The 26,345-nt window shown below is 31.7% G+C and overlaps 1 protein-coding gene across 1 annotated transcript; it reads left to right on the top strand.

The window, feature by feature from the left end:
* Positions 1-21,726: 21,726 nt before the first annotated feature.
* On the top strand, positions 21,727-22,200 carry LOC113870178 (probable F-box protein At4g22030). Its single transcript, XM_027506777.1, has one exon. It carries the CDS (start codon positions 21,727-21,729, stop codon positions 22,198-22,200), a length of 474 nt encoding a protein of 157 aa, XP_027362578.1.
* Positions 22,201-26,345: the final 4,145 nt, after the last annotated feature.

Genomic DNA, 26,345 nt, shown 5'->3' with positions numbered 1-26,345 from the left:
TATGTGAAAAGTACACCCAGAATTAAGAATCCATTCAGTTTTACTCTTTTTCTCCAAATTAACAATAGATAAAAGATCACTGTCAAAATCACTTTCAACGGTAGTAGCTTCGGTAGGTTTGTGAGGTTTTTTTTTCCCTTCTTTTTTTCAATATAAAACGATAAAAAATAATGCCTCAATTTCTTACAATAACGACAATTTTGTTTGTTTTATATCCTCTAGATTTAGACTTGGACTTTTTTAAATTGGTACTAAAATGGTACTCCATTTTTCTAAAGTTTTGCCTCTAATACTCAAACCTTCACCTTTTTCTTCAGAATGAACTTCAAGGTCAAATTTTCTTTAGACAATAAATTTGATTTCACACCTTTAAAGGATAATGTATCATTGTTACCATACAACATTATTTTTTTGAAATGTTTATAGGTGGATAGTAAAGAGACAATTAATAAAATAGCTTTATCTTCATCTTTAATTTTAACGTCAATATTTGTCAAATCCATAATTATAGAATTAAAATCATCAAGTTAAGATTGAATAGGAGTATCTACAAGCATACAGATAATATATAAGTACTCTTTAAGGCAAAGCTTGTTTGCAAGACTCTGTCATATATAAAGATTCCAATTTGGTCCATAATGTTATAACACTAGTTTCACTAGCCACTTCACGAAAAACATCCTTGGACAAACAAAGTTCAATAACCGAAAATGCCTTCTTATCCAACTTGTTCCATTGCTCATCAGTCATGGAAGCTAGTTTCTTTGACTTTCCATTAAACAATTTCTTTAATCCGTGTTGAGTGAGAAAGACTCTCATTTGGACTTGATAGATAGCAAAACTAATTTTTTGGTCAAACTTTTCAATCCCAAACTTGATAATAGTTTGACATAATAAATTCTTAATTTAATAAGTGCTCTTGATACCACTTGTTAAGGTTTATGTGTTATGCGGAAGCACGAGATCATAAACAATTAAATAATTATTAGAAGCAAATTATATTCTCTAATAAAGAAAGAAGAAAAGAAAAACTATAAGAGACTAAATGAGACAATGAATATTTTTTTTCAGAATGAATTAATTAGTAAACTATATTACAAATGCTTATATAGCCTACAAGGATGAATGTAAATTATAAACTAAATTGTGGTTAAAAATTAAACTAAACAATACCCACATAATACATTACTAAAGATAGAATAAAGAAGTTAGAGTCACATAGCATGAGACTCAACAAATAAATATCTAATTGCATTTTTAGAGAAAATGACAATCCTAACTAATTGTTGCTCTGAAGCTGTCTACGAGGTTTGCCATGGCATTTCTCTTTCTTATAATATTCAAGCATAACACATGATTGAGATAAGACTATGTTATATGCTATTAGCATGCCAACGTCGTGTATGTGTATGTCCTAAATAACAAGGCACGAGGAATTGTTATTAGATTATTATTATTATTACTATTATGAATTGATATTAATTAATTACTTATAACATATATTTATATTTATAATATTAATTATTATTGTTTAATTATATTTTTTAGTGATTAATTGATGGATAAAGTTACTTTGGACTATTCTTTTGATAAATTGTGATGAGTTAGGTTATTAGACAAACCTATTAAGAGGTCCTTGATCTTATCTGAGAAGTCAATTATCTTCTATTTCATCAGGCAGTAACATATACACGTTCATATTCAGAAACTTTCCAGATTAAGTGTAGTATGCTCTAATCCCTTTACATTATTAGAAACGAACCAAACTAAAGACATGGATCAAAGATTGATTCTTGATACGTAATTCTAAACCAAAAGCAAACTTTAATGCATACTATGATTTGAACCTTAAATTGTCTATTGTTTAAAATGCAACAATTGGTATCAGATCTCAGTTAAGATATGAATTATAATTACTTGTATATACCATATGATTTGCTTACATTTGGACAATAAAATATGACGTAATTTTATGTTCCATTTTCAAAATATCTTGAGGGCTTTTCTTCTTAGCATTAGCATGAACAACATATCCAAATTTCATAGAGTTTTGTTCGGTATGTAATGAGAATTTTGAATTCATTTTTCGAAAGAACCCAAGAACCCTAACTAAAACTTCTCTTAAATTCTTAAAAATAGACTATTGGTATAAAAAATTAATTTAGAATTTTTTTGTTATGCATGTAAACATGATCATAACCTAATATTTAATTCATTGTTTCGTGCCCATTTAATTAAGATTGATGTTTTCTTTTTTTCCCTTTGCATTTAACGTCAAAAACTACATAATCCTTGGATCGAATCATTTTAAATTCATGTTTTTTTTTATCCAAAATTAGCATAGGTTTTCATGGAAAACCTAAAACCTGAAGTTCATAATGCTATAAAGTGTACTTTATTTATGAATTTTTCATGATATTTAAGCATGATAATTATTGTTATTTTGTATGATTGTAAGTGTATCATGCATTACAATAATATAAAATATATTTAGAATCTATGATCATTTATCTCATTATAAATTTAGTGTTGCATTATTAATAATTATATCCTATCAAAATATTATTATTGATACTATTGACATGTAAATATAATGCGATTCTATTTTGCTTATCTCAATTATTTTCTAATTTTCTATCAAAAAATCTATCAGGCATGAAATATACCATGGAGGAGTCTATCAAGCAGAGTATCCAAAAAAGCAACAATGCTAAGGATTTTCTAAAATCTATTGGCAATAAATTCCAAACCTATGACTAAGTAATAAAGGGCCATTACTTGTCTTTACTTGAGAAGACCAAGTATTATGGTGTTAGTGGAGTACGTGAGCATAAGTCAAGCAGGTATATTATTATAACAAACTAAAAGCACTAAAAGTGGATCTTGGTGATGACTATTTAATTTGAAATATTCTTGATTTTCTCCGCCCTCTCTCAGTTTGACTTGTTAAAAATTTCCTACCATGCATATAAGCAGCTAGATTGAAAGATAAATGATATGATTGCTATTGTCACTCAAGAAGAAGAAAACATGAAGAAGACAAAGTTTCACCCTCTTCAGTTTGCTACTTCCTCTTCTGGTGCTAAGAACAAGACAAAAAGGAGTTATAGGAGAAATTCTTGTTTTGAGACTTGTGTTGAGAGGGATAAAAAGGAGAAAACACTTGTCAACTTGGGACCCAAGAATAATTTATTTAAAGGAAACTCCAAGTTACTGCAAGAATTATGGTCACAAGGTGAATGATTATTTTTTCTGAAGAAGAAACTTAAGAAACAACGTATACCCCTAGCTCTAACATGTTTTGAATCTAATATCGTTGATATTCCTCCCAATTCTTGGTGGCTAGACTCAGGTGCCACTATTCATGTTGTGAATTTTTTACAAGGATTCACAAGCCTGAGAAAGCCAAATGATGTAGAATCCAAGATTATCATAGGAGATGGAGTTAGAGCAGTTGTGAAAGACATAAGAGTAGTTTATTTATGTTTACCTTCTGGACATGTTTTGGTGTTGAATGATATTGTTTATGTACATTTCATTAGAAGAAATTTGATTTCAATTTTAGCCTTAGACAAAGATGGTTATTCTTTTACTTTCAATAATAAAAAACTAGTTGTTTCTTTCAATTTCATTGTTGTTGCTTTTGGAATTTTGTGTGATAGGCTATATATGTTGGTAGTAGGATTGATGAGAAATCCTCTATGTTATGACATAGACATCTAGGGCATATTTCTAAGCTTCGGATTCAAAGATTAATCAAAGAAGGCATTCTTCATGATCTAGACTTTTCTAATTTTGACACTTGTGTTAATTGCATCAAAGCCAAGTTCTCTGCTAGAGTCACAAATAAAACTTCTAGCAAGTGTAATGATGTGTTACAGTTAATTCACACTAATATATGTGGCCGATGACATCTGCTAGGGGTGGATATAGTATTTCAAATCTTTTAAAGTTGTTGAAATGAAAATAGAAAAAAAGATCAGGTGTGTAAGTCGTGATAGGGGACGAGAGTACTATAGAAGATCTGATAAAATAGGTAGAAACCTTGGACCTTCTGCAAGACACCTTGAAGAATGCGGCATTAAGGCCTAATATACTATGCTAGGTACCCTTGAGCAAAATAGAATTGTATAGAGAAGGAAAGACCTTTCTTGACATAGTGAGATGTATGTTGAGTCATTCTTCTTTTCTAGTCTTTCTTTGGAGAGATGCCTTGAGAACTACTATGTACATTCTCGATCAAGTACCTAACAAATTTTTACCTAAGACTCCTTATGAGCTCATAATTAGAAAGAAATCAACCTTTAAACACATACATTTATGGGCTTGTAAGGTAGAGGTAAGACCTTATCTCAGTCGAAAAAGCTTGATCTTAAAACTCTCAGTAGTTTTTTCATTGGATATTCAATTGGTTCTCGAGGCAATAAATTCTATTGTCCTTCTCAGTCTAGTTGAGTTATTAAATCTGATCCTATTGTATTCTTTAAGGATATATTGGATAGTGGGAGTCAAATACCATAGCCAGTCATCCATATCAAGAACTGTGTTATTTCTTATACCACTAAATATTGTTGTTTCTATTGTTCCTAATCAAAATCTTCAAGATAAAGCTATGGTAGCTCCTTTGATAAATGAATAGGAACAAGATAACCTTATTGAAGAGGTTCCTTTGAGAAGATCTCAAAGAGTGCGTAGGTCTTCAATACCTGATAATTATATTGTCTATCTCCAGGAACATGAATTCAATTTCAATGATGATGATGTTCCTATTTCTTTTGAAGATGTTATCTCTTGCTACTGATTGACTAAATGCCATGCATGATGAATTAGCCCCTATGGCACCCAATGGTGTTTGGAATCTTGTTGAGTTACTACTGCGATGCAAGATAGTTGGGTGCAAATAGGTCTTTAAAGCCAAACATAATTCAAATGGTGAAATTGAAAGGTACGAAGCTAGATTAGTAGCAAAAGGATATAGTCAGAGAAAGGGCATTAACTACAAAAAAGACTTTCTCACAAGTCTCAACTAAAGATGCTTTTTGAGTTGTTATGACTTTGGTGCCGAACTTTGATTTAGAACTTTAGCAGATAGATGTAAAAACAACATTCTTGAATGTAGATTTGCATGAAGATGTATATATGATTCAACCTTATGGTTTTGTTGAAATTGGCAAAGAACACTTGGTTAGCAAACTTAAGAAATCCATTTATGGATTAAAGTAAACATCTAGACAATGGTACTTAAAATTTAATCAGGTGGTCAATTCCCTTGATTTCAAGGAAAATGCTTTAGATCAATGAGTTTATCTAAAAACTAGTGGGAGTAATTTCATCATTCTTGTGCTTTATGTTGATGATATTCTAATGCCAAGTAGTTATGTTAATCTTTTAACTAAGACAATGTCGATGTTGACTAGCCACTTTGATATAAAGGACTAATAAATGATACTGAGTTGCTATCAAAATAACTAAATTTTCTACAGATTTTGTAGTATAGAGTCAAACCTAGGTCGATTCACGGAGACACATTCTCAGTCAAATTCAATTTAAGATTTTCTTTTTAAAAATGCAAGTAAGGTTTTTTAGGTTTTAAAATTTACAAATTAATTGAATTGAATTACGAACAGAATAAAACTGAGTAAAAATGAATTAAGAAACATCAATCCACAAAATACCAAATGTGTGTAAGTCTGACTATCGCAGTATCTAAAGATTTAAATATGTGTTTGAACAATCACTTAATTCAATTGTTAATTCAATCGAATAACCTAATTGAACAGAGTTATGAATTAAATCAAATAATCATTTAACATAATCTGCATTAATTATCAAATCAAAGCATCAATCGATTCCTAATTTGGATTCTAACAACAGAAAAGTTAATCACAATCACAATACATAATTTTGAGATTAAAGAGAAAAAGAGAATAAACTCGGAGCAATTTAGTGCATAACTCAAGTCAGAATTACAGCGTTTGGATTTCACAGATTAAACGAGAGGTTTAGTCTTTCATCGAAGCACTTAACCCACGCAAGAATGAGAAAAGAACGAAAGTTCGAGAGAAAGTAAAAACGAGGATTCTTATTTCGACCAAGTCTCAAAAGCTCAGGGTGTTTAATAACCTCCTCTAAATTAGAACTTTATTAGTCTATTTATAAGCTCTGATTAGGGTAAACTAAATGCTCAAAATTTGGCCCTTAATTACAACTACAAGCCCAAATACAATTATCTAATAACAAAAAGGTCCAAATGCAATCTCGCAATAATATTCAGCAAATTTGTCCAACTTCAAATCCAGCGGTCTATATATGCATTTTGAAGCGCTAGATGTGTAGAATTCAATGCAACTAGAATCAGCGAATAATGATATCTATAGAAAACGTTATGGCTGAAAGAGTAGTTAGAGGTTAGAATTACCAAAAAATACAAAATTAAAGTATTGATTTGTAATAGGCCCAATTTATTCCAATAAGTAGAAAATAAAAAAAAATTATAAAAATAAAGCATATTAAAAGTGTTTATAAACTAAAATAAAACTATAAATATAAACCTAAAATATGTCATATCAAGGACTTAGGTTATGCCTCTATTGTTCTAGGCATACAAATTTGTCGTAATATGTTACATGGGGTTCTTAGATTGTCTCAGAGAGGATACATTGATAGAATCCTCAAATGGTTTAATATCCATTTTACTCCCCATGTGTTGCGCTTGTTCAAAGGGAAGACAAGCTTTCTAAATATCAATATCCCTAAAATGACGATAAAAAAGCTGAAATTAAGAAAGTCTCTGATAGACGATGTCGAGTCGTTATCAAAACACCGAAGTTTTCTAAAAATTTTGTAGTATAGAGCCAAACCTAAGTCGATTCACAGAGACACATTCTCAGTCAAATTCAATTTTACGTTTTCTTTTAAAAAAATGCCAATAAGGTTTTTTGGGTTTCAAAAATTCCAAATTAATTAAATTGGATTACAAATAGAATAAAATTGAGTAAAAAAAATTAAGAAATATCAATCCACAAAATACCAAATGCATGTAACTCTGTCTATCACAATATCTTAAGATTTAAAGCCACGTTTGAACAATCACCTAATTCAATTATTAATTCAATTAAATAACCTAATTGAATAGGGTTACAAATTAAATCAAATAATCATTTAACTAATCCACATTAATTGCTAAATCAGAGCATCAATCAAGTCCTAATTTGAATTCTAACAATAGAAAAGTTAATCACAACCGCAATACACAATTCTGATATTAGAGAGAAAAAAGAACAAACTCAGAGCAATTTAGGGCATAACTCAAGTTGGAATTACAACGTTTGAATTTTGCAAATTGAACAAGAAGTTTAGCCTTCCATCAAAGTACTTAACCCACGCAAGAATGAGAAAAAAATGAGAGAGTTTGAGAGAAAGTAAAAACAAGAATTCTTATTTCAGCTAAGTCTCAAAATCTCAAAGTATTTAATCACCTCCCCTAAATCAGAACCTTATTAGTCTATTTATAAGATCTGATTAGGGTAAACTAAATAGCCAAAATTCGGGCCTTAATTATAACTACAAGTGCAAATGCAATTATCTAATAACAAAAGGTCTAAATGCAATCTCGCAACAATACTCAGCAAATCTTTCTCAACTTTAAAAAATCATAAAAAAATCAAAATCAACTACAAATTCAGCGATCCGTATCTGCATTTTGAAGCCTTGGATGCATAGAATTAAATACAACTGAAATCAGCCAAAAATGATATATATAGAAAAAGTTATGGGTGAAAGAGTAGTCAGATGTCAGGATTACAAAAAAATACAAAATTAAAGCATTCATTTATCATAGGCCCAATTTATTCCAATAAGTAGAAAATGGTAAAAATTTTAAAAATAAAGCATATAAAAAGTGTTTATAAATCAAAATAAAATTATAAATATAAACCTAAAATATGTCACATTAGTCTCATATGCTTCCGTTGTTGGCAGTTTATGCATGCTCAAGTTTGCACTCGTCCTAATATTGTTTTTGCTGTCAATGCTTTAGGTAGATACTTGAGCAACACAAGTCTAGGTCATTTCAGAGCCATAAAGAAGGTCATAAGATCCTTACAGGAGAACAAATATCACATGTTAACCTATAAGAAGTCCGATCAACTACAAGTCATTAGTTATTCTGATTCTGATTTTGCAAGTTGTCCTGATGATCGAAAATCTACATCTGATTGTATCTTTACGATGGCAATAGGAACTATTTCTCGAAATAATGTGAAGCAAACTCTTATATCTGCCTTTCTATAAAAGCAGAGTATATCGCTTGCTATGAAAGTACTTGCCACACCATGTGGCTTAAGAACTTGATTTTTGGACTCCAAGTCATTGAGAATATATCTAGGTCACTTGTGCTATATTGTTATAATTTTGCCGTTGTAAACTTCTCATAAAACAACAAAAGCTTTTCTCATTCAAAGCACTTTGACATAAAATATCTATTTATTTGAAATAAGGTTTCAAAATTTCAAACTAAAATTGTGCACATTCCCACTAAGAAGATGATAATTGATCTACTAACTAAAGGCTTAAATGTTGGAGTCTTCAAAAGTCATGTAGCCCACATGAGTATAGTTGAATTTTTTTATATTTTGGGTTAGTAGGAGTCTAACATTTTTTCTTCTATTTTGATCATTGTGAGATATGTTTGAGATGACATCATTTTATTATCATATCTCTTGTATAGCATTTCTAGAAGCTAGGGCAATTCTTTGGAATTGCAGTTAAATTGAATAAAATATTATACATTTCTTTAAATCCATAATCTTTTATGAAGTATAAGCACATGACACATATATGATGTCTTTATCGAATATTCTATTTACATTTTCATTACTTATATTTTTTTGCAGTTTTTTGGTCAAATTATATTTTTATGCTAATTGATATATTGATATAATATATAATATGTGTCATAATTGATTTATGTCATCCAAGTGTGAGATTATTAGATTATCATTATTATTAATACCATTATGGATGGACATTAATTAGTTACTTATAACATATATTTACATGTATAATATCAATTATTATTATTATTATTATTATTATTATTATAATATTTTTTTGACCAATTGATAGCTAACATTACTTTGAGCTATTCTTTTAATAAATCAAGATGGGTTGGGTTATTAGACAAGCTCATTGAGAGTTCTCTGGGCTCATCTGAGAAGTCAGTTATATGCTATCCCATCAAGTAGTAACATATACACATTCACATTCTGAAACTTCTCAGACTGATAGCAGTATACTCTCTTCCCTTTACATCATAAAAAATGAACCAAACCAAAGACCCATCAATGATTGATTTTAGTATGTAATTCTAAACCAAAAGCAAACTCAACTGCATGCTATGATTTGTATATTGAATTACTTATTATTTAAAATCCAACAATTGTCAGGTGTCTTTTACCATGAGAATTATAGGATTTAGTGATCTACTCTTGTTTATGAAATAATAATATAACTAGAAGTAAAATTGGATCGAAAGCACTAATTTTTAGTTATTGTAAATCAGTTCACGATTTTGGTTTTTTAAACTCTCGTTCACTCAAAGCATAATAGTGTGTTATTTTTTGAACACGAGAGCAGATTTAATACCTAAAACAAATGAGAATATGAACTATTTGTAGGGCTTTATCCATCATATAGCCTAAAATGTGAAACTGCTAATAGTATTATGAAAAATCAGTAAAATGAAACCTCTGCGTGCAAAACATGTGGATAATAGAGATAAATGGATCACATTATATTTCTAAAAATTAAGAATTAAAACTGACGCATATTGCTAACATTCTCCCACTAGGTCTATTTATCTCATTATCAACCATAATAAGAAATTAAATATATGAATCATGGTAACTATTATTCTAATGGTGAGTATTATCTTCCATATAATACAATATATCATGTCTCTTAACACTAGCTCTCAACTTAATGAATAAACCACATGTTCATTTAAAGTCAAAACTAAATGATATTTCTAAAAAAAATAAACAAATATGTGTATAAAACAAATGAGAAAACATCAAAATTGAATAAGAGTCTTACTAAAATAATAAAAGTACTTATAATGATTGTCACATCATGAAACCAAGTCTCATTCATGCTATATTATCTTAAAATCATTTGGTGGCATGTCTTTAGTGAAATAATTGACAATCATTAACTCAATGCTAACATGCTCAATGACAACTTTCTTTTCTTTAACTCGTTCTCTTATGACTAAATATTTAATATCAATGTGTTTACTTTAACTTCTAATTTTATTATTATTAGTCATAAATACTACAGCAAAGTTGTCATAGTATAACTTCAATGGCTTATAAATAGAGTCCACAACTCTAAACCCAGATATAAAACTCTTCAACCATACACTATAGGAGGTAGTCTCAAAATAAGAAATGAAGTCAACCCTGTAGTTGAAGTAGCTCTAAGATACAACTCTACAAGCTAGCCTAAAAATGTAACCATATGTAGATAAGCATGTATTGTTTTTTCCTTGAAGATATCTCATTACCTTCTTTGGAGCTTTCCAACGGTCAACATCTAGATTACTCTAATATCTTCTTTAAACTCCAAATGCAAATGTAATGTCAAGTCTAGTGCAAACCTGAGCATACATAAGACTTTCAATAGCTGAAGCATATGAAATATTTTTCATGTGTTCTTTCTCAAGGTCATTTTTCAAGTACTGACTCAATTCAAGCCTATCACCCTTCATAATGGGAGTTACACTTGGTGAATAATTTTTCATGTTAAATCTCTCTAAAACCTTATTGATATAGGTCACTTGAGACAAACCTAGAATATCTTGAGATCTTTCTCTATGGATCTTAATGTCTATGACATCAGATGTCTCACCTATATTTTTCATATCAAAGTTTCTTGAGAGAAATTGTTTCACTTCATATAGCATACTTAGCCATAAGCAAAATAAATCATTATATTGAAGAACACTATCTTCACATCCATTTGATGTAACAATAGTGGTTATCTTAAAAGACGAAAAGGTAAAATAATTAAATAATGTTATGACCTTTGTTGTCTAATTTTTATTTTTATTAAAAGATTTGTGTTTTCTATTAAGGGAAAATACACTCAATTATACTCTATAGGAGTATTTTACAACTCGAATCTTATCATTCTTAGAGAGTGAACAAGTAGGGCCAGTAGTTATATTGTTTACTTTTGCAAGGATTAAAGATTCCAAAGGTTAGATTAACTCTTTTTTTTCTTTTATCAGTTACATGTCGATGTTTAATAATTGACACTTATGACTTTTATGGTTTATGTTCAAACAAGTAATCGATAAATATTTAAAATATTTAGATTAACTCTTTTTTCTCTTTTTTTGTTCAAGGCTTTATATCAATGATGAAATTAAGAAGATTGAATATATATAAGTTAAAGTATAGTTTATTTCACTTGATATATGATACATATATGTTTGACAGTTTTAACATTTATAATTATAAATTTACTAGGCTAGAAGAATTGGATAATAGTAACACGCGTATGATGACTCAATTATTGAGATATCCAATGTGTCTTCACTAAATTTAGTCAATAGATATATGGAGGAATAATTCCTTCAATATAGAGGCATTCTAGCCTCAACTATTGAGATAATTGACAAAATAAATCATTATATTCTTTCTTTGATTCCAAGTGATGAAAGAGAATATTTAAGTTATAATTATGTTGATAAATCTAAAGCACAATAAAATCTACATACACTAATTCCAAAATTTTTAAACACACTTAAAACTTTAGGACTTCCTAATAACAAAATCAAATTAAAAGTTGGTGCTCCAGTTATGTCATTGAAAAATTAGAACCAAAGTGAAAGATTATGTAATGGACCTAGACTAATTGTGATAAAAACTAACAAATCATGTTATTGAGACAAATATTATATCGATATAAAAAAAAATTAATAGAAGTCTAACTTATATTCCTAGAATGTCAATCTTCATCCCAATCACCATGACCTTTTCAACTCAAAAGAAAACAATTTTTATTGATTGATTCGTATGTTATGACTATTAATAAGTCCCAAAGTTAATCGTTAGCTAATGTTGGATTATTTTTGTCTAAGCTTATTTTTAGTCATAATCAATTATATGTAATTTTGTTTAGAGTTAAACGCAAATAAGGTTTAAAAATTTTAATACATAATAAAGATGAAAAAATCTTGAACACCACTACAAATGTTGTTTTCAAAATTATTTCCAAATCTTAAATGACAAATGTTTCAAAAATAAAAATATATAGCTTCAATAGACTTTAATATTTTAATATTACTTAATTTTTTAAAATTTTTATTTTGTCATTTTATATACCAAATTTCAATCATAATTATTATTAGGCTTAATTATATTTTTGGTCCCTATAAATATAGTTTATTTTGTGATTAGTCTCTACAAATATTTTTGTTAAGAAGTGGTCCTTCTAAAGTTGGTAATTTAGGAATTGGTCCTTGCCGTTAACTCTTCCTATGTTAAGTGCTGAGCTGACTTTCCGTTAGCCAGCTCAGCACTTCACATGACGCCATGTTATATGTCATGTCATTTAAAATTTTATTTTATTAATTAAAATAAATATTTACAAAAAGATCTATAAACATGTTTTTATATATTTTAAACATGTTTTATATATTTACAAAAAAAGCTTTTTCTTCCTCCCTAAACTTCTCTCCCTCAATGCCAACAACCCCACTTTCAACTTGTTCGAATTTTCTTGAATCTATTATGTAATTTCCATTATGCAATGACTATTATGAAATTACCTTTTCTCTTAGAGATCTTAAATTACATTGCTCTCACAACACAATATGTGGTTCTTATACAATTAAAGGTTTAGAGAGCACTAACCTGAATCCATTGTTCTTTGATGTTACCTCTCTCTTTGATGTTGTTGATCCATTAGTAATTTTCCCAACTCTTCCTTCCTTTTTCAGCTCCTCTCAGATGGTTGAGAGAAAGTTCCTTTCTTGCGTTTACCGTGAGCTCACTCAGAGACTGTGAAAGTGAACAAATAGAGAATGTTGTAACCTCTATTTGGTAACTGCTCTTTAATTTAAATGAAGGGAGAGGAGAGAGTTTTCCTTATAATTGTATTTATAATTATACCATCAATGACTCTATATTTTATATTTAACCATCATCACATTAAACCCTCAATTAGAGTCATGCTATAAGTTACATAGGCCACTATAATAAGATTATTAAAATAATCTAACAATCTCCCACTTGGCCTACGTGACGACTTGAAGATTCAATGAACTGTAAGTGCGCATATCATTGATAATATCAAGTCATCATCTTTTAATGATTTAAGTTGATCGGATCATGGCAGTGACAAGTCATTTGACGACATGATTCATTCCAAGTATCACAGAATCAACCCAAATCAAAATAACTTTAATTAGTCATACTACAGACTGTAACTCTGATGTGTTTTTAACATTCAACCTGTTATCAAACTCAAACCATACATGTACATTAACACAATTCAGATAACAAGTAAACAAGCAGAAACAATACTTTTATTGAATTCCTAAAATGTCTACAATAATATGAGCAAAACAATCTATACACATATATATGAATCACACAATCATGCTAACAAGGACTTGTCTATAATGCTCATTCTACCAACATGGCCAGAAAACGTTGTAGAGGGCAATCCCTTAGTTAGAAGATCCACTATCATTAAATCAGTACCAATATGCTCAATAGACACTTTCTGTTTCTGCACTTCTTCTTTTACTGATAAGTATTTTAAGTCCATATGCTTTGTTCCCTTTGAATACTTATCATTCTTAGAGAAGAAGACGGCTACGGAATTATCACAGTACATTCTTAGTGGCTTTTCTATATTATCAACAATACCAAGCTCTAAAACACAGTTCTGCAGCCACAAAGCATGAATAGTGGCCTCAAAGCACGCCATAAATTCCACTTCCATGGTAGACGCAGCAATAATGGACTCTTTTCCACTCTTCCATGAAATTGCACCTCCAGCTAACAAGAAGATGTAGCCAAAGGTTGATTTCCTTGAGTTTACACATCCAGCATAGTCTGAATTCGAGTAGCCAACCACTTCCAGTTGACTAGATCTACTATAAGTAAGCATGTAGTCCTTGGTGTCTTGTAAATACCTAAGGACTTTCTTTACAGCCATCCAGTGGTCCATTCCGGGATTACTTTGATATCAGCCTAACATTCCAACAGCAAAATTGATATCAGGTCGAGTGCATGTCTGAGCATACATTAAACTCTCGACCACTGATGCATAAGGAATAGATTCCATTGTTTTCCGCTCCAACTCATTCTTGGGACATTGCATTTCACTAAACTTGTCTCCCTTTTGAATTGGAACTACCCCTGATGAGCACTTTTTCATTTTGAATCTCTCTAATACTTTGTTGATGTAGCCTTTCTAAGACAATCCCAGCAATCTTTGTGATCTATTATAGAGTATTTATATTCCAATCACATATAAAGCCTCACCCATATCTTTCATCTCAAAGTTCTTAGAGAGAAATTCCTTTACATCATGCAACATCCCAACATCATTAATAGCAAGAAGAATGCCATCAACATACAAGACTAAAATGATAAACTTGCTCCAATTGACTTTCATATAGATATACCGGTCAACAGTGTTCTCTACAAAACAATATGACATGATGGTATCATTGAACTTAAGATACCATTGTCTAGAAGCCTGTTTTAACCCATATATTGATTTCTTTAACTTAAACATCATACTTTATTTACCTGCGGTCAAGAAGCCATCTGGCTGATCCATATAAACTTCCTCTTCCAAGTCACCATTTAGAAAGGCGGTCTTTACATCCATTTGGTGGAGTTCTAAGTAATAATGAGCCACCAAAGCCATAACAATTCTTAAAGAGTCCTTCTTTAAAACTGGAGTAAAGGTCTCTTTATAGTCTATGTCATCCTTTTGAGTGTATCATTTAGCAACAAGTCTAACCTTGTGTAACACCTTATGTTTAATTTCAATAAATCATAATTTCATAAATTCGGAATAAAATAAATTTCATTTCAAATAAGGTTCCCAATCCTTGGTTTCATCAAATATTTTAAAATAAGGAAAGGAGTTACAATTTCTATCAAGTCACTATTACAGGACCCATTCAAATACATTAGTTTTAAATTAAAATCCTAGTCCTATAGTAGTTTCATCCGCCCCTCTCACTGAGTCCGGTGCTAATCGTCTTAATTACCTGAAAAATGAATGTAAGAATGAGTACTCTACACTACCAAAACATACAATTAAGCATAGAGTCTCACCTCCAGCACATTTTCAATACATTAAACAAATACAAGCACAGGCAACATTATCACATTCATAAGCACAACTCATGAACCTATGCATACTCACGCTAGCTACACTCACATTGACACTTTAATCACAGATTTACACCATGAATGGTCGTCGGTTACTGCCGCCTCACAGATACCACGTGGGCAGTCACGGGTCGCTCAACAAAGGTAATGGTCAGAGGTCTAGTGAGGAAGAGAGTGTGTGGCTCGTGGTGCACCCGTTCCATAGTTAGTGTCACCACCACTCCCTCTTCCCCAAGGTATTTCTATCGTCCTCATCTCCCACACTTCCAGCATATCGTTGAACCATTCACAGCACATTACAACGGCATTACACGTCCCAATCACACACATTTCAGTATACGGCACATAGCCCACATTTAACAGTAGACGGCACTAGGCCCATATTTGTTCAACTTTACAGCACTAGACCCACATTTTATTTTCACAGCACACACAACACATAGCCCACAATTCATTCAAGACACACAGCCCCTAACCTATTTCCATTCATATTACACAGCCCTCGAGCCCACATTTTCACAATATTCATTCAGATATACACACATGTATAAATGGCACAAGTGCCCATATCACATATCTCAGCAATTTTCTACTTTCTACTCAGCCACATCATAATATCACACAATATTTCAACAAATCACACATAAAGGAGTAGGGTAGAGTCTCCCCTTACCTTGGATTGAAGACCCACGCCCGAACTCAACCACGGAAATGCTCCCCACACGACTTTCGACCTAAACACATGGAAGAATTCCATGAGAACTCCGAAAATTACCAAGAACAGAGAAAGGGAAGGAAAAACAAAAACCCTAATCGTTTAAAACTCACCTCCAAGCATTCCCCACACAAATTTGAGCTTCAATCTCGCTCCCGAACGGCTTTGGAGGCAATTACTCGGTGAAATAGGGCTTGGGAGTGAGAGAATCGAAGGGATTTCAAAGGAAGAGGGAGAAATTACTCTCCCCAAACCCTAGCCCCCTTTAAATCTTTTTCTGGTCGTGAAACTCTCGCTACAGCGAGATCCCCTCACTGCAGCAACACGTCCTCTCGCTACAGCGAAAAAAACAGAGAAAACTGCACTCTAATTTCTGCAGAATCTCGCTACAGCGAGACTGCACCTAGAAATGCACCCCAAACTGTCGCGTTGTCGTTACAACGAGACGTCTCTCGCTACAGCGAGAAGATGACAGTTCTAGTCCTTCCTCCCAGGGCCTTCTTGCTGCAGCGAGAACAACCCAATATCTCGTCCTGTATTAGGCACTTAGCCCATTTCAGCCCAACCAGTCATACATACACATATCCATGTAATTAATACACATAAAACATCATTTTCAAATAAATTAACACATATATGAATATATATATATATATATAAGAACAATAATAACAATTAATATTACCAAAATTCGGGGCGTTACACCTTATATCTCTCAATGTTGCCTTTTGAGTCACATTTGGTCTTAAAGACCCACTTGCAACTGACTCGTTTTGAACCTTCAGGCACCTCGACTAAATCTCATACCTTATTGTCACTCATTAATTTTAACTCTTCTTTCGTGACATTCAACCACTTTTCAGAATTGTAACATTCCAAAGCTTGCTTAAATGAGATTGGATCACCATCAATACTCACGTTACATTCATGCTCAAGTGAGTAAACCACATAGTCATTCAAAATAGCAGGTCTTTTATGCCTTACAGACCTCCTTAAAGTTATCTCTTGTGGTTCACCTTCCTCTTGCTCACTTGTGACTTGCGCATTTTCAGCTGGTTCGTCCTCTATATGTTGTTCTTGTGGGTTTGGAACATTAACTTGTTGTCTCCTTATATTGTGTGACCGTGATACAACAAGAGGAACAACAACTGGAGAAGATACACCAACTACAGGAGTTTCCGCACGTGTCTCTTTAATTTCCACCTTTCGTATTTCACCACTCCCACTAAACTGACCATTTTCAATGAATCTTGCATTTTCAGACTCAACTATTCTCATACTATGGTTAGGACAGTAGAATCTGTACCCCTTTGATTTTTCAGGATAGCCGATGAAATAACCACCTATGGTTCTAGCATCAAGCTTCTTTTCATGTGGATTATACACTCTTACTTTTGCTGGACAACCCCAGACATGAAGATGTCTTAAACTGGGTTTCTTTCCTATCCACAGTTTATAAGGAGTCTTTAGAACTGCCTTACTAGGAACTCTATTAAGCAGATACGCAGCGGTCTTTAATGCGTACATCTACAAAGACATAGATACAGAACTATAACTCAACATACTCTTAACCATTTCCATGATAGTACGATTCTGCCTTTCAGCTACACCATTTTGTTGTGGTGTATCAGGCATAGTATATTGTGCACATATTCCTCGACTTTCCAGAAGTTTTGCAAATGGACCTGGACATTGTCCACTTTCATCAGATTTTTCATAATATTCATCACCTCTATCTGACCTCACAACCTTTACCTTTCTATCTAGTTGCCTTTCCACCTCATCAATGAACACCTGTAAGAAATCCACTGATTGAGATTTTTCATGCAACATATACAGATAACAATAACGTGAGTAGTCATCAATAAAAGTAATGAAATATCTTTTCACCACCTCAAGATTGAATGTCAAACAGACCACAAATATCAATGTGTATCAACTCTAAGAATTGACCGCTTCTTGTGGCTAGATTCTTTGATGTGTGTTTAGTTTGTTTTCCTTTAATACAATCCACACATATATCCCAGTCAACAAAATTCAATTGAGGTAAAATTTCACTTTTCATTAACCTCATCATCATTTCTTTGGATATGTGACCTAACCTTTGATGCCACAAGAAAGTAGAGCATTCATTATGAACATTCAAATTACTACTAATAGCATTCTCAACATGAAACATAGATTCAACAAATTTAACATTAAGATTGAAACGATATAAGTCATCAATTAATGTACCAGATCCAAAATAGTACGAGTGTTTATACAAAGAAAAGGTATCATTTCCAATCTTAAAATTAAAACCAAATTCGTCTAACTTTGCAACAGAAACAAAATTTCTAGCACATTCAGGAACATAAAGACACTTTTCTAGATATATGCAGCAACCAATATGCAACATCAATCTGTAAGTCTCTATTCCTTCTATTTGTACCTTCATTTTGTTTCCCATGTACAAGAACTTTTCAGTTCCACTTATGGGCTGGATCAAAAGAAATCCCTGCATTACATGTGACACGTGAGTAGTTGCACCAGAATCTAACCGTCAGGTATTTTTAGGTACCTCAATAAGATTTTATGCAAAGCATACTGAAACATAATATATATCTTTCCTTTCGAATCAAACCTTTCTCTTCGGACAATCCTTTTTGAAGTGACCAGTCTTCTTGCAGAAGAAGCACCTCTGGCCCTTCTGGATTTGGCCTTCACGAACCTTTAATAAGGCCTTATCCTTCTTGTCCTTCTTACCTAACTTAGTCTTGTTACTACTATCCCCTTCATGAAATGTGAGATGGATGAAGTGTTCTTTCACCTTCTTCAGCCTCTCTTCCTCCTGAACCAGCATGGCCTTAATTTTCTGTATGTTCCATTTATCCTTAATGGTGTTGTAATTCACCTGGAACTGACCAAACTCAGGAGGATGTAAGTTCAAAATGAACTGTACTAGAAAGAATTCTTTTACCTCCATGCCCATTGATTTCAACTTTATCGCTTGATTAATCATGTCAGTCACATGGTCATGAATGAGCTGTGACCAATCAAACTTTTTAGTACTCAGCTCAGTCAACAAGGTTCCTGTAATGGACTTGTCAGTAATGTCCGATTGTGCATACTTTTTTACCTTTACCATAAATTCCCTAGCATTTTCAGTCTTTGGCATTGATGGCTTCACATTTTCAGCCATAGTCATCAGCCTATTGGACCTTTCCCAAACCTCACGAAAAGTCCTTTCCTCTTCAGTACTGATCTCTGTGATGGCTGCAGGCTCTTGTTCCATAATGATTGCTAGGTATAAGTCCATAACACCTAGCTGAAATCGAATTTGTTCAGCCCAATCATCATAATTAAGCCCATTGAACTTGACTACGTCATTGCTCATGCTATACGTATTTATAGAGATTGAAATATTTAACATATGCTTAAACATTTATGCTTTGAATAAACTTAATGGATTCAAACAGTCAACTGTCATCAATTATCCATCTAAGTTTACCTTTGGGTAACGCCTAAATACACAATTTATCTATAATGATGTTAATAAACAACTTTAATTGTCAATCAGTCACTCAAACCAATATGCAAGTCATCTTTGGATATACAAACATATTATGAAGTGCTTACATGTCTCCTTAATATCATTAATCATATGCAATGATCCACCTTTAGGCGATCTCTTAGCGTTATAATTAATGAGCTAAATTGTTCACCCTTTATGTTACCATATAGCATCAAACAATTTTGAACAATTTATAACACACAAGCAAGTGCTTTCAGAACTTTTAAAGCCAGGCCACTTTGGTGACTAACAAGCTACCCTTAAAATTAAGCACTAAATTGTGAAGTTCTCATTATGATAATGTAATTTAGAATTAATTAACTTGAGAATTTAATCACTTTGGTGAGTAAAATTCACTTTGATGTAATTCTAAAATTATCCATACATTTTATGAATCATTTTCCTTATTCTGTCATAAAATTACTATGCACAGTCGTGCTTTTACTTAATGCATGGTCGTGCTTCGATGAAGTAAGGCCATGCTCATTTCTGATGCATGCCCCTGCTTCCTGAAGCGTGGCTGTGCTTATAATTGATGCATGGTCATGCTTATAATATGCTAGGTCGTGCTTCCATTATGCAAGGTCGTGCTTGTTCCTGATGCGTGGCCCTGCTCATCGATACATGGCCCTGCTTAATTACATATTCAAAATCCAATTTTTCTAGCTTCCAAAACCTTAGGGTTTTCCATTATTGAATCCATAACAAGTATTCAACATCAAAATAATGCCAATCTATCATATAAAATACCTAGGGTTCATGTAATTTGGGGAAAACTTTAATGGAGAACCAATCTCTTATGGAGAATTAACGAAATTTACAACCTAACTCTGATACCAACTGTTAGAATTTGCTTTAATCCATTATGTAATTTCTATTATGCAATGACTATTATGAAATTACCTTTTTTTCTTAGAGATTTTAAATTACGTTACTCTTACAACACAATATATGGTTCTCATACAATTAAGAGTTTAGAGAGCACTAACCTGAATCCATTGTTCCTTGATGTTACCTCTCTCTTTGATGTCGTTGATCCCTTAGTATTTTTCCTAACTCTTCCTTCCTCTTTCAGCTCCTCTCGGATGGTTGAGAGAAAGTTTCTTTTTTGCGTTTATCGTGAGCTCACTCAGAGACTGTGAAAGTGAACAAATAGAGAATGTCGTAATCCCTATTTGGTAACCGCTCTTTAATTTATATTAAGGGAGAGGGGAGGGTTTCATAGGCTACTATAATAAGATTATTAAAATAATCTAACACAACCCACCTCCAACCTCAACTCTCGTCCCTTCCTCCAACCCCAATTTTCATTTTCACCCCTTCTTCCAACCCCTCCCCCACCCCCCACTTCCTCCCTTTTTGGCACCCCTTCTCTTTTCCAAATTCTTACTTCTGTTATTTTTTCTCATTCTCACCGTTCTTCTACCTCTACCCACTCCCCCCTCTCTCACCCTTTTCTGGCACCCCTTCTCCACATTCCTACCCTTCTCCTTCTCTGTTGAAACCCAGATTCCTAAAAGAAATAGAAAAAATAATAATTTCTTCATGTTACCAATCTTCCTTTATTAAAACCTTGGGCTTTATTTGTATTCTCACCATTACGTGCTTTTCATTCCTCTAATGTTTGTTTCAATTTGGAGGATTTGTTAAGAGCTTTGGTAGAGGTGTTGGGGAAGGGTAGCGTTGGGACTTCGTACAATGCGGTGTTGGAAGAAGGGACTCAGTGCTTGATACGTATTGAGGTGATGTTGGGTTTGGAGTTGTAGGGTGATGGAAATGGGAAGAAAGGACTCAAAATCGGGCTTGCTATCGAGAATCCTACTAAAAATGATGTTGATGAAGCAATGGGAAAACTGTTAGCATTGGATAGGGCTTACCCTCTTCCTTTATTGGGCTCAATGATAGAAAAATTTCCTCAAACTGTGGAGCCAACAGTCTAGTGGCCTAAGTAGAAGCAAAAGTGTCTAAGAAAATAAGAGTTAGGTGGGAAACTAAAAGGGAAGAATGGATGGGATGCAAGGTTGGAAGAAGAAATGAAAAAGATTGTGATGGTTTTGAAAAAGAAGGACATGAAAGACTACTTGAGGTTGAGTACAAAAGTTTTGAACTTAAACAAAGTATTGGCAATTTTTGGTCCATTACTCACTAGCCTTGCAGCTTTAGGTTCTGGTTTTTTGGATTCTGTGAATGCATCTTGGCCTGTGATGCTTGGGGTTATTAGTGGAGCTTTGGCAAGTGTTGTTAACACATTACAGCATGGTGGGCAAGTAGGGATGGTGTTTGAGTTGTATAAAGCAACCCTTGGCTTCTTTAAGCTCATGGAAGAGAGTATAAAGCTAAATATTTATGAACAAGATCATGGTAAAAGAGAAAATGGAGAGTTGTTTGAAATCAAAGTTGCTTTACAGTTAGGTAGAAGTCTCTCAAAACTTAGGCAATTAGCTACTTTATTTTCATCCTCGAGTGAAGATAATGATTGTGAAGAGTTTGCAAGCAAGCTTTTCTAGTATTATTACCATGTGTAGTATAACTAATAAGTTTTTTGTAAATATTCTTAGATAAAGAGAATAATTGTGAATAGTTTGCTATCGAGCTTATAGTATAATTACTATTTGACCTAATTATTAATTTTTTTTTAGTAAATAAGATTTCTAGAGTTTAACTTTATTGATACTATTCATCAACCAGTTGTTAACTTGGATCCACAGCTACTAAGTTTTTGGGTTAGCCACCTACATTGCCTCAAGAGTGTGCAAAATAAAAATTAATTAAAACCAACAAAACTCACGTGATTGAGAGCTATTTGCATTATGTATTATTTTGAATATATTTCTTTTTATTTGTTATATCTTTGCCAATCTACCCAATAAACATCAAGATAAGAAAATTTTGTATATAAACGTTGAACTTCACATTCGAACAGCGTAGAAATTTCCACGTTTAGATAATCTTACTCTTTTTTCAAATTGTTGATGTTGTTATATTACAATGCGAATATAATAATAAAAAATAAATAAATAAAAATAGTTAAGCTTGTTCATGTGGAGTGATTTTTAGAAGCTCTCCAAGTGATCAACAACATCTGTCTTTTGATCAGAGATGAATGTGGTACATACAAAAACTAGAGAATAAGAATTGATAAAATTAATTGCTCACAGAGTAGGGACATAGTAAAACACTATGGAATGGGTACAAGGTAGAACTTGAGTGGTTAGAACAAAGAATACCCATGTCTTGCATGAGTATAATAATCTTTATTTAACCAAAAATATTTTTTTACTTTTCTTTATATGTTTACCAATTTACAAGGAAAAGAAAATGAATGGTTTGTTATATTAAAATGATTGACAAACTAAAGAATGGAGGAGAGGTTGGAAGGGGTGAGAATGGAGGTTGGAGTTGGGGTGAGGAAGGTGGAGGTTTGGAATGGAGATGGGGGTGGGGTTGGAGGAAGGGATGCAAGTGGAAGTTAGGGTGAATTAGAAGTGGAGTTGCCGGTATTGAGGGAGAGAAGTTTGGAGAGAAAGAAGAAACTTTTTTTACAAATATATAAAACATGTTTATGGATCTTTTTGTAAATATTTATTTTAATTAATAAAAAATTTATATGACATAATATATAACGTAGCGTTACGTAGAGTGTTGAGCTGACTTTACGTTAGTCAATTCAGCACTTAAAAGAGGAAGAATTAACAGTAAGGACCAATTCTTAAATTACCAACTTTAGAAGGATTACTTCTTAATAAAAATATTTGTAGGAATTAATCACAAAAAGACCTATATTTATAGGGAACAAAAACATAATTAAACTTTATTATTACTTATAATATATATTAAAAATGAAATTATGACAAATATTTATTATTTACATGTTTATTAAAAAAAATTAAAATAACTTCATATAAATATAGTCTCATCTTACTTTATACTTTAAAAAAAAGATTTTTTTTTAATCATTCTTATTTATGATCCTTTTAATTTATTTATTTTATTATAAAGTAATTTTGTATTAACTTATATATTATAGCTTAAAAATTGAAACTAAATTTATTATTATATCTTTTTTAAACTGATAATATTTTTAAATAATTAATAAAAAAATTACTATCACCTGCGAACACGGTAGAGTAGTAGTTTTTCTTTAAAAAGTATGTATTTTCTGTTCCACCTTTCACCTGATCTGGATTTTACGTGCCTCTAATTATCCAAATAAACTGAATATTCAACTATCAACATAAAATATGCACATTTTACGAGGATTGTGTCTTTTACGTACGTAGCATTCGATTTTGAGTAGTATACAAATCCAATCACACCCTGGTGTAACTGTGTGGCCTATGCTATTACCAAATGACCCGTGCTGGTTCGGCTACGACCGCAAAGACATTAAGACAGGGACTGTAATAACTGTTTCTGACATAGACATAAATTACATTTTATATTTATGTAATACATTATATAACGCGACCTAAAATTTCTTAAGTAAATTGCGTTGAACTCAATAATTTAAATTTAATTAAAACTATTGTCAGAAAGATAAGTCTTAAATAAAATTCTTACTATACTTCAATACGTCAAAGAAATTCATATTATATTATTCGACTCTCTTATTTTAAAAAGATCGAGTTTAATTATTTCAAATTTTCGCTATGATTCCTTATTCCTTTATGTGCATACAATTTATTTTCAGCTAATAAATATATTTGTGATTTTTCACAAATACGTTTAAGAATTCAATGAAAGGCTACGTTAATAAAGAGCGAAGAATTAACGTATATATATATATATATATAGTTAGCGCAAAGCCTTGAAATTTTCTTTACCAAGAAAGAAACCTTAAAATTTTAAACTAACATATGAAGATAAATTATTGTTTTTTATATTATATATTAAACGAGTTTTCTTAAAAAAAAATTTAAAATTTTTATTTTATTTTTATCATGTGATTTTCTTTTATATTTAAGTATTTTTTTGTTATCTTTGATATTTTAAAATACTATTTATTTATTTAACTTTTGAAACACTGTATCAAATTAAAAAAAATATTTTTTATAAATAAACTAAGATTTAATATTATTATAATTGTTATTTAAAAGTATTTTAAACTGTAAATTTTGACCCATCATATTAATAAATATAGAAAATTGGATGTTTGTTGAAATCCATTATTTTTAATATGCCTGTAAAAGGCGTATTGGGATAGTTAATAGAAGTTTCATTATAGAAAAAAACACAGTGACCGCAATAATAAAAAATTAGCAATGTTAAAATATACAATTAGTTTTATTCCCCTACCTATAGCAATTCCTGTGTGAGGATAGGAGTTGGTGAACAATTGACTCGAAACTTGGAAGTTTGCGAGGCCAAGGGATATCTCTGGGCTTAATACGTAATAGTCTTCTAGAAGAAGCCCACTTATTCTTGAATACTACCATCTCTCTTTCTATTTTCTTTTTCTGAAGCAAGTGGGATGAAGTTAAGACATGCGGGTTTTTTCCCCCTCACAGTGACTTTAGAATTAATTAATTACAATTTAAAATTTTGTACAAGACATATTGTAATTGTTAATTTAGAAGTATGAATAAAGTAAACAATAATCGTTATCCGATCTTTAGATGCATTGTCAATTAGTTCAAATGGTACATTTTTTTTTTAAAATAAAGTCTTGAATTCAAACTTCATCTATGATTTATTTTATTGAGGTTTAGTTTTATTATACTATAGATGTTTTTAATTTGAGTATAACTCTTTTCTTAGAAAAATATCTATGACCTAAAGAGGAAAATATATCAGCATAAAAAGGAAGCTTCTATAACTAATTGTAGGTCTATGCTCTTGTTTTGTGGACAGGCTACTCCTTTGAGTTGAAATCACCTTTGAAGTTTTCCCCAGCTGGCAGCACGAATTAATTGTTGAATTGAAATTCTTAGAAAGCTCGTGGAAGCGGAAAAAGGAGATAATTTCGAATGCTGAAAAGAAATTGTCACGAACGCGACTTTTCCAACTTATTTTTTATTTATTTAAATTATATACATTTTTTCATATTACCCTTTTAATTTTGAAAAATATCTTATTTTTCTAATATGAGTCACTATTACTTTCGATACACCACAAAGTCATTGCGTTCACTAACACACGAAACACGTACTGCTGCAAGGTGCTTAATTCCCCCCTATTCTCCATTGCTCGAGTGCGTGCGTGAAAAGGTTTTCTGTTTTGTTTTAATTCTACGGTCATAGCATAGCCATTCGTATTTTTAAAATTTGAAAACTGACAAAACATGCAGAGTATGTTGACAATTCAAAAGTTATATACCGAATTTATCTCAATTTTACTCACTAACAGAATAAAGAAAGAATACTATAATGTTTCTGTTTTTTACCTCTCATGTATATTCTGTTTTCTTATTTGACATGTTTCGTCATACAATTTACTCGTATATGGTAAGTTGACTACTCTGTGGTTTATAAGTGCTTCTACAAACCGAAGCCAAATTTTGTAGAATCATTCTTGAATATTAATGTTGCTTTAGTATGTGTTATTAACGCTTAATCAGTTCATTCTATGGATTAACCATAGGCCAAAAAGTAAATTATATATTGAAAAACTGTAATAATTGTTTCTTTATAAACTAGTTATCCTGTTTAGAAGT

Source organism: Abrus precatorius, unplaced genomic scaffold, assembly GCF_003935025.1.
Source record: "Abrus precatorius isolate BTA unplaced genomic scaffold, Abrus_2018 Scaffold6, whole genome shotgun sequence".
Classification (NCBI taxonomy): domain Eukaryota; kingdom Viridiplantae; phylum Streptophyta; class Magnoliopsida; order Fabales; family Fabaceae; genus Abrus; species Abrus precatorius.
This window is presented reverse-complemented; position numbering and strand designations above follow the sequence as displayed.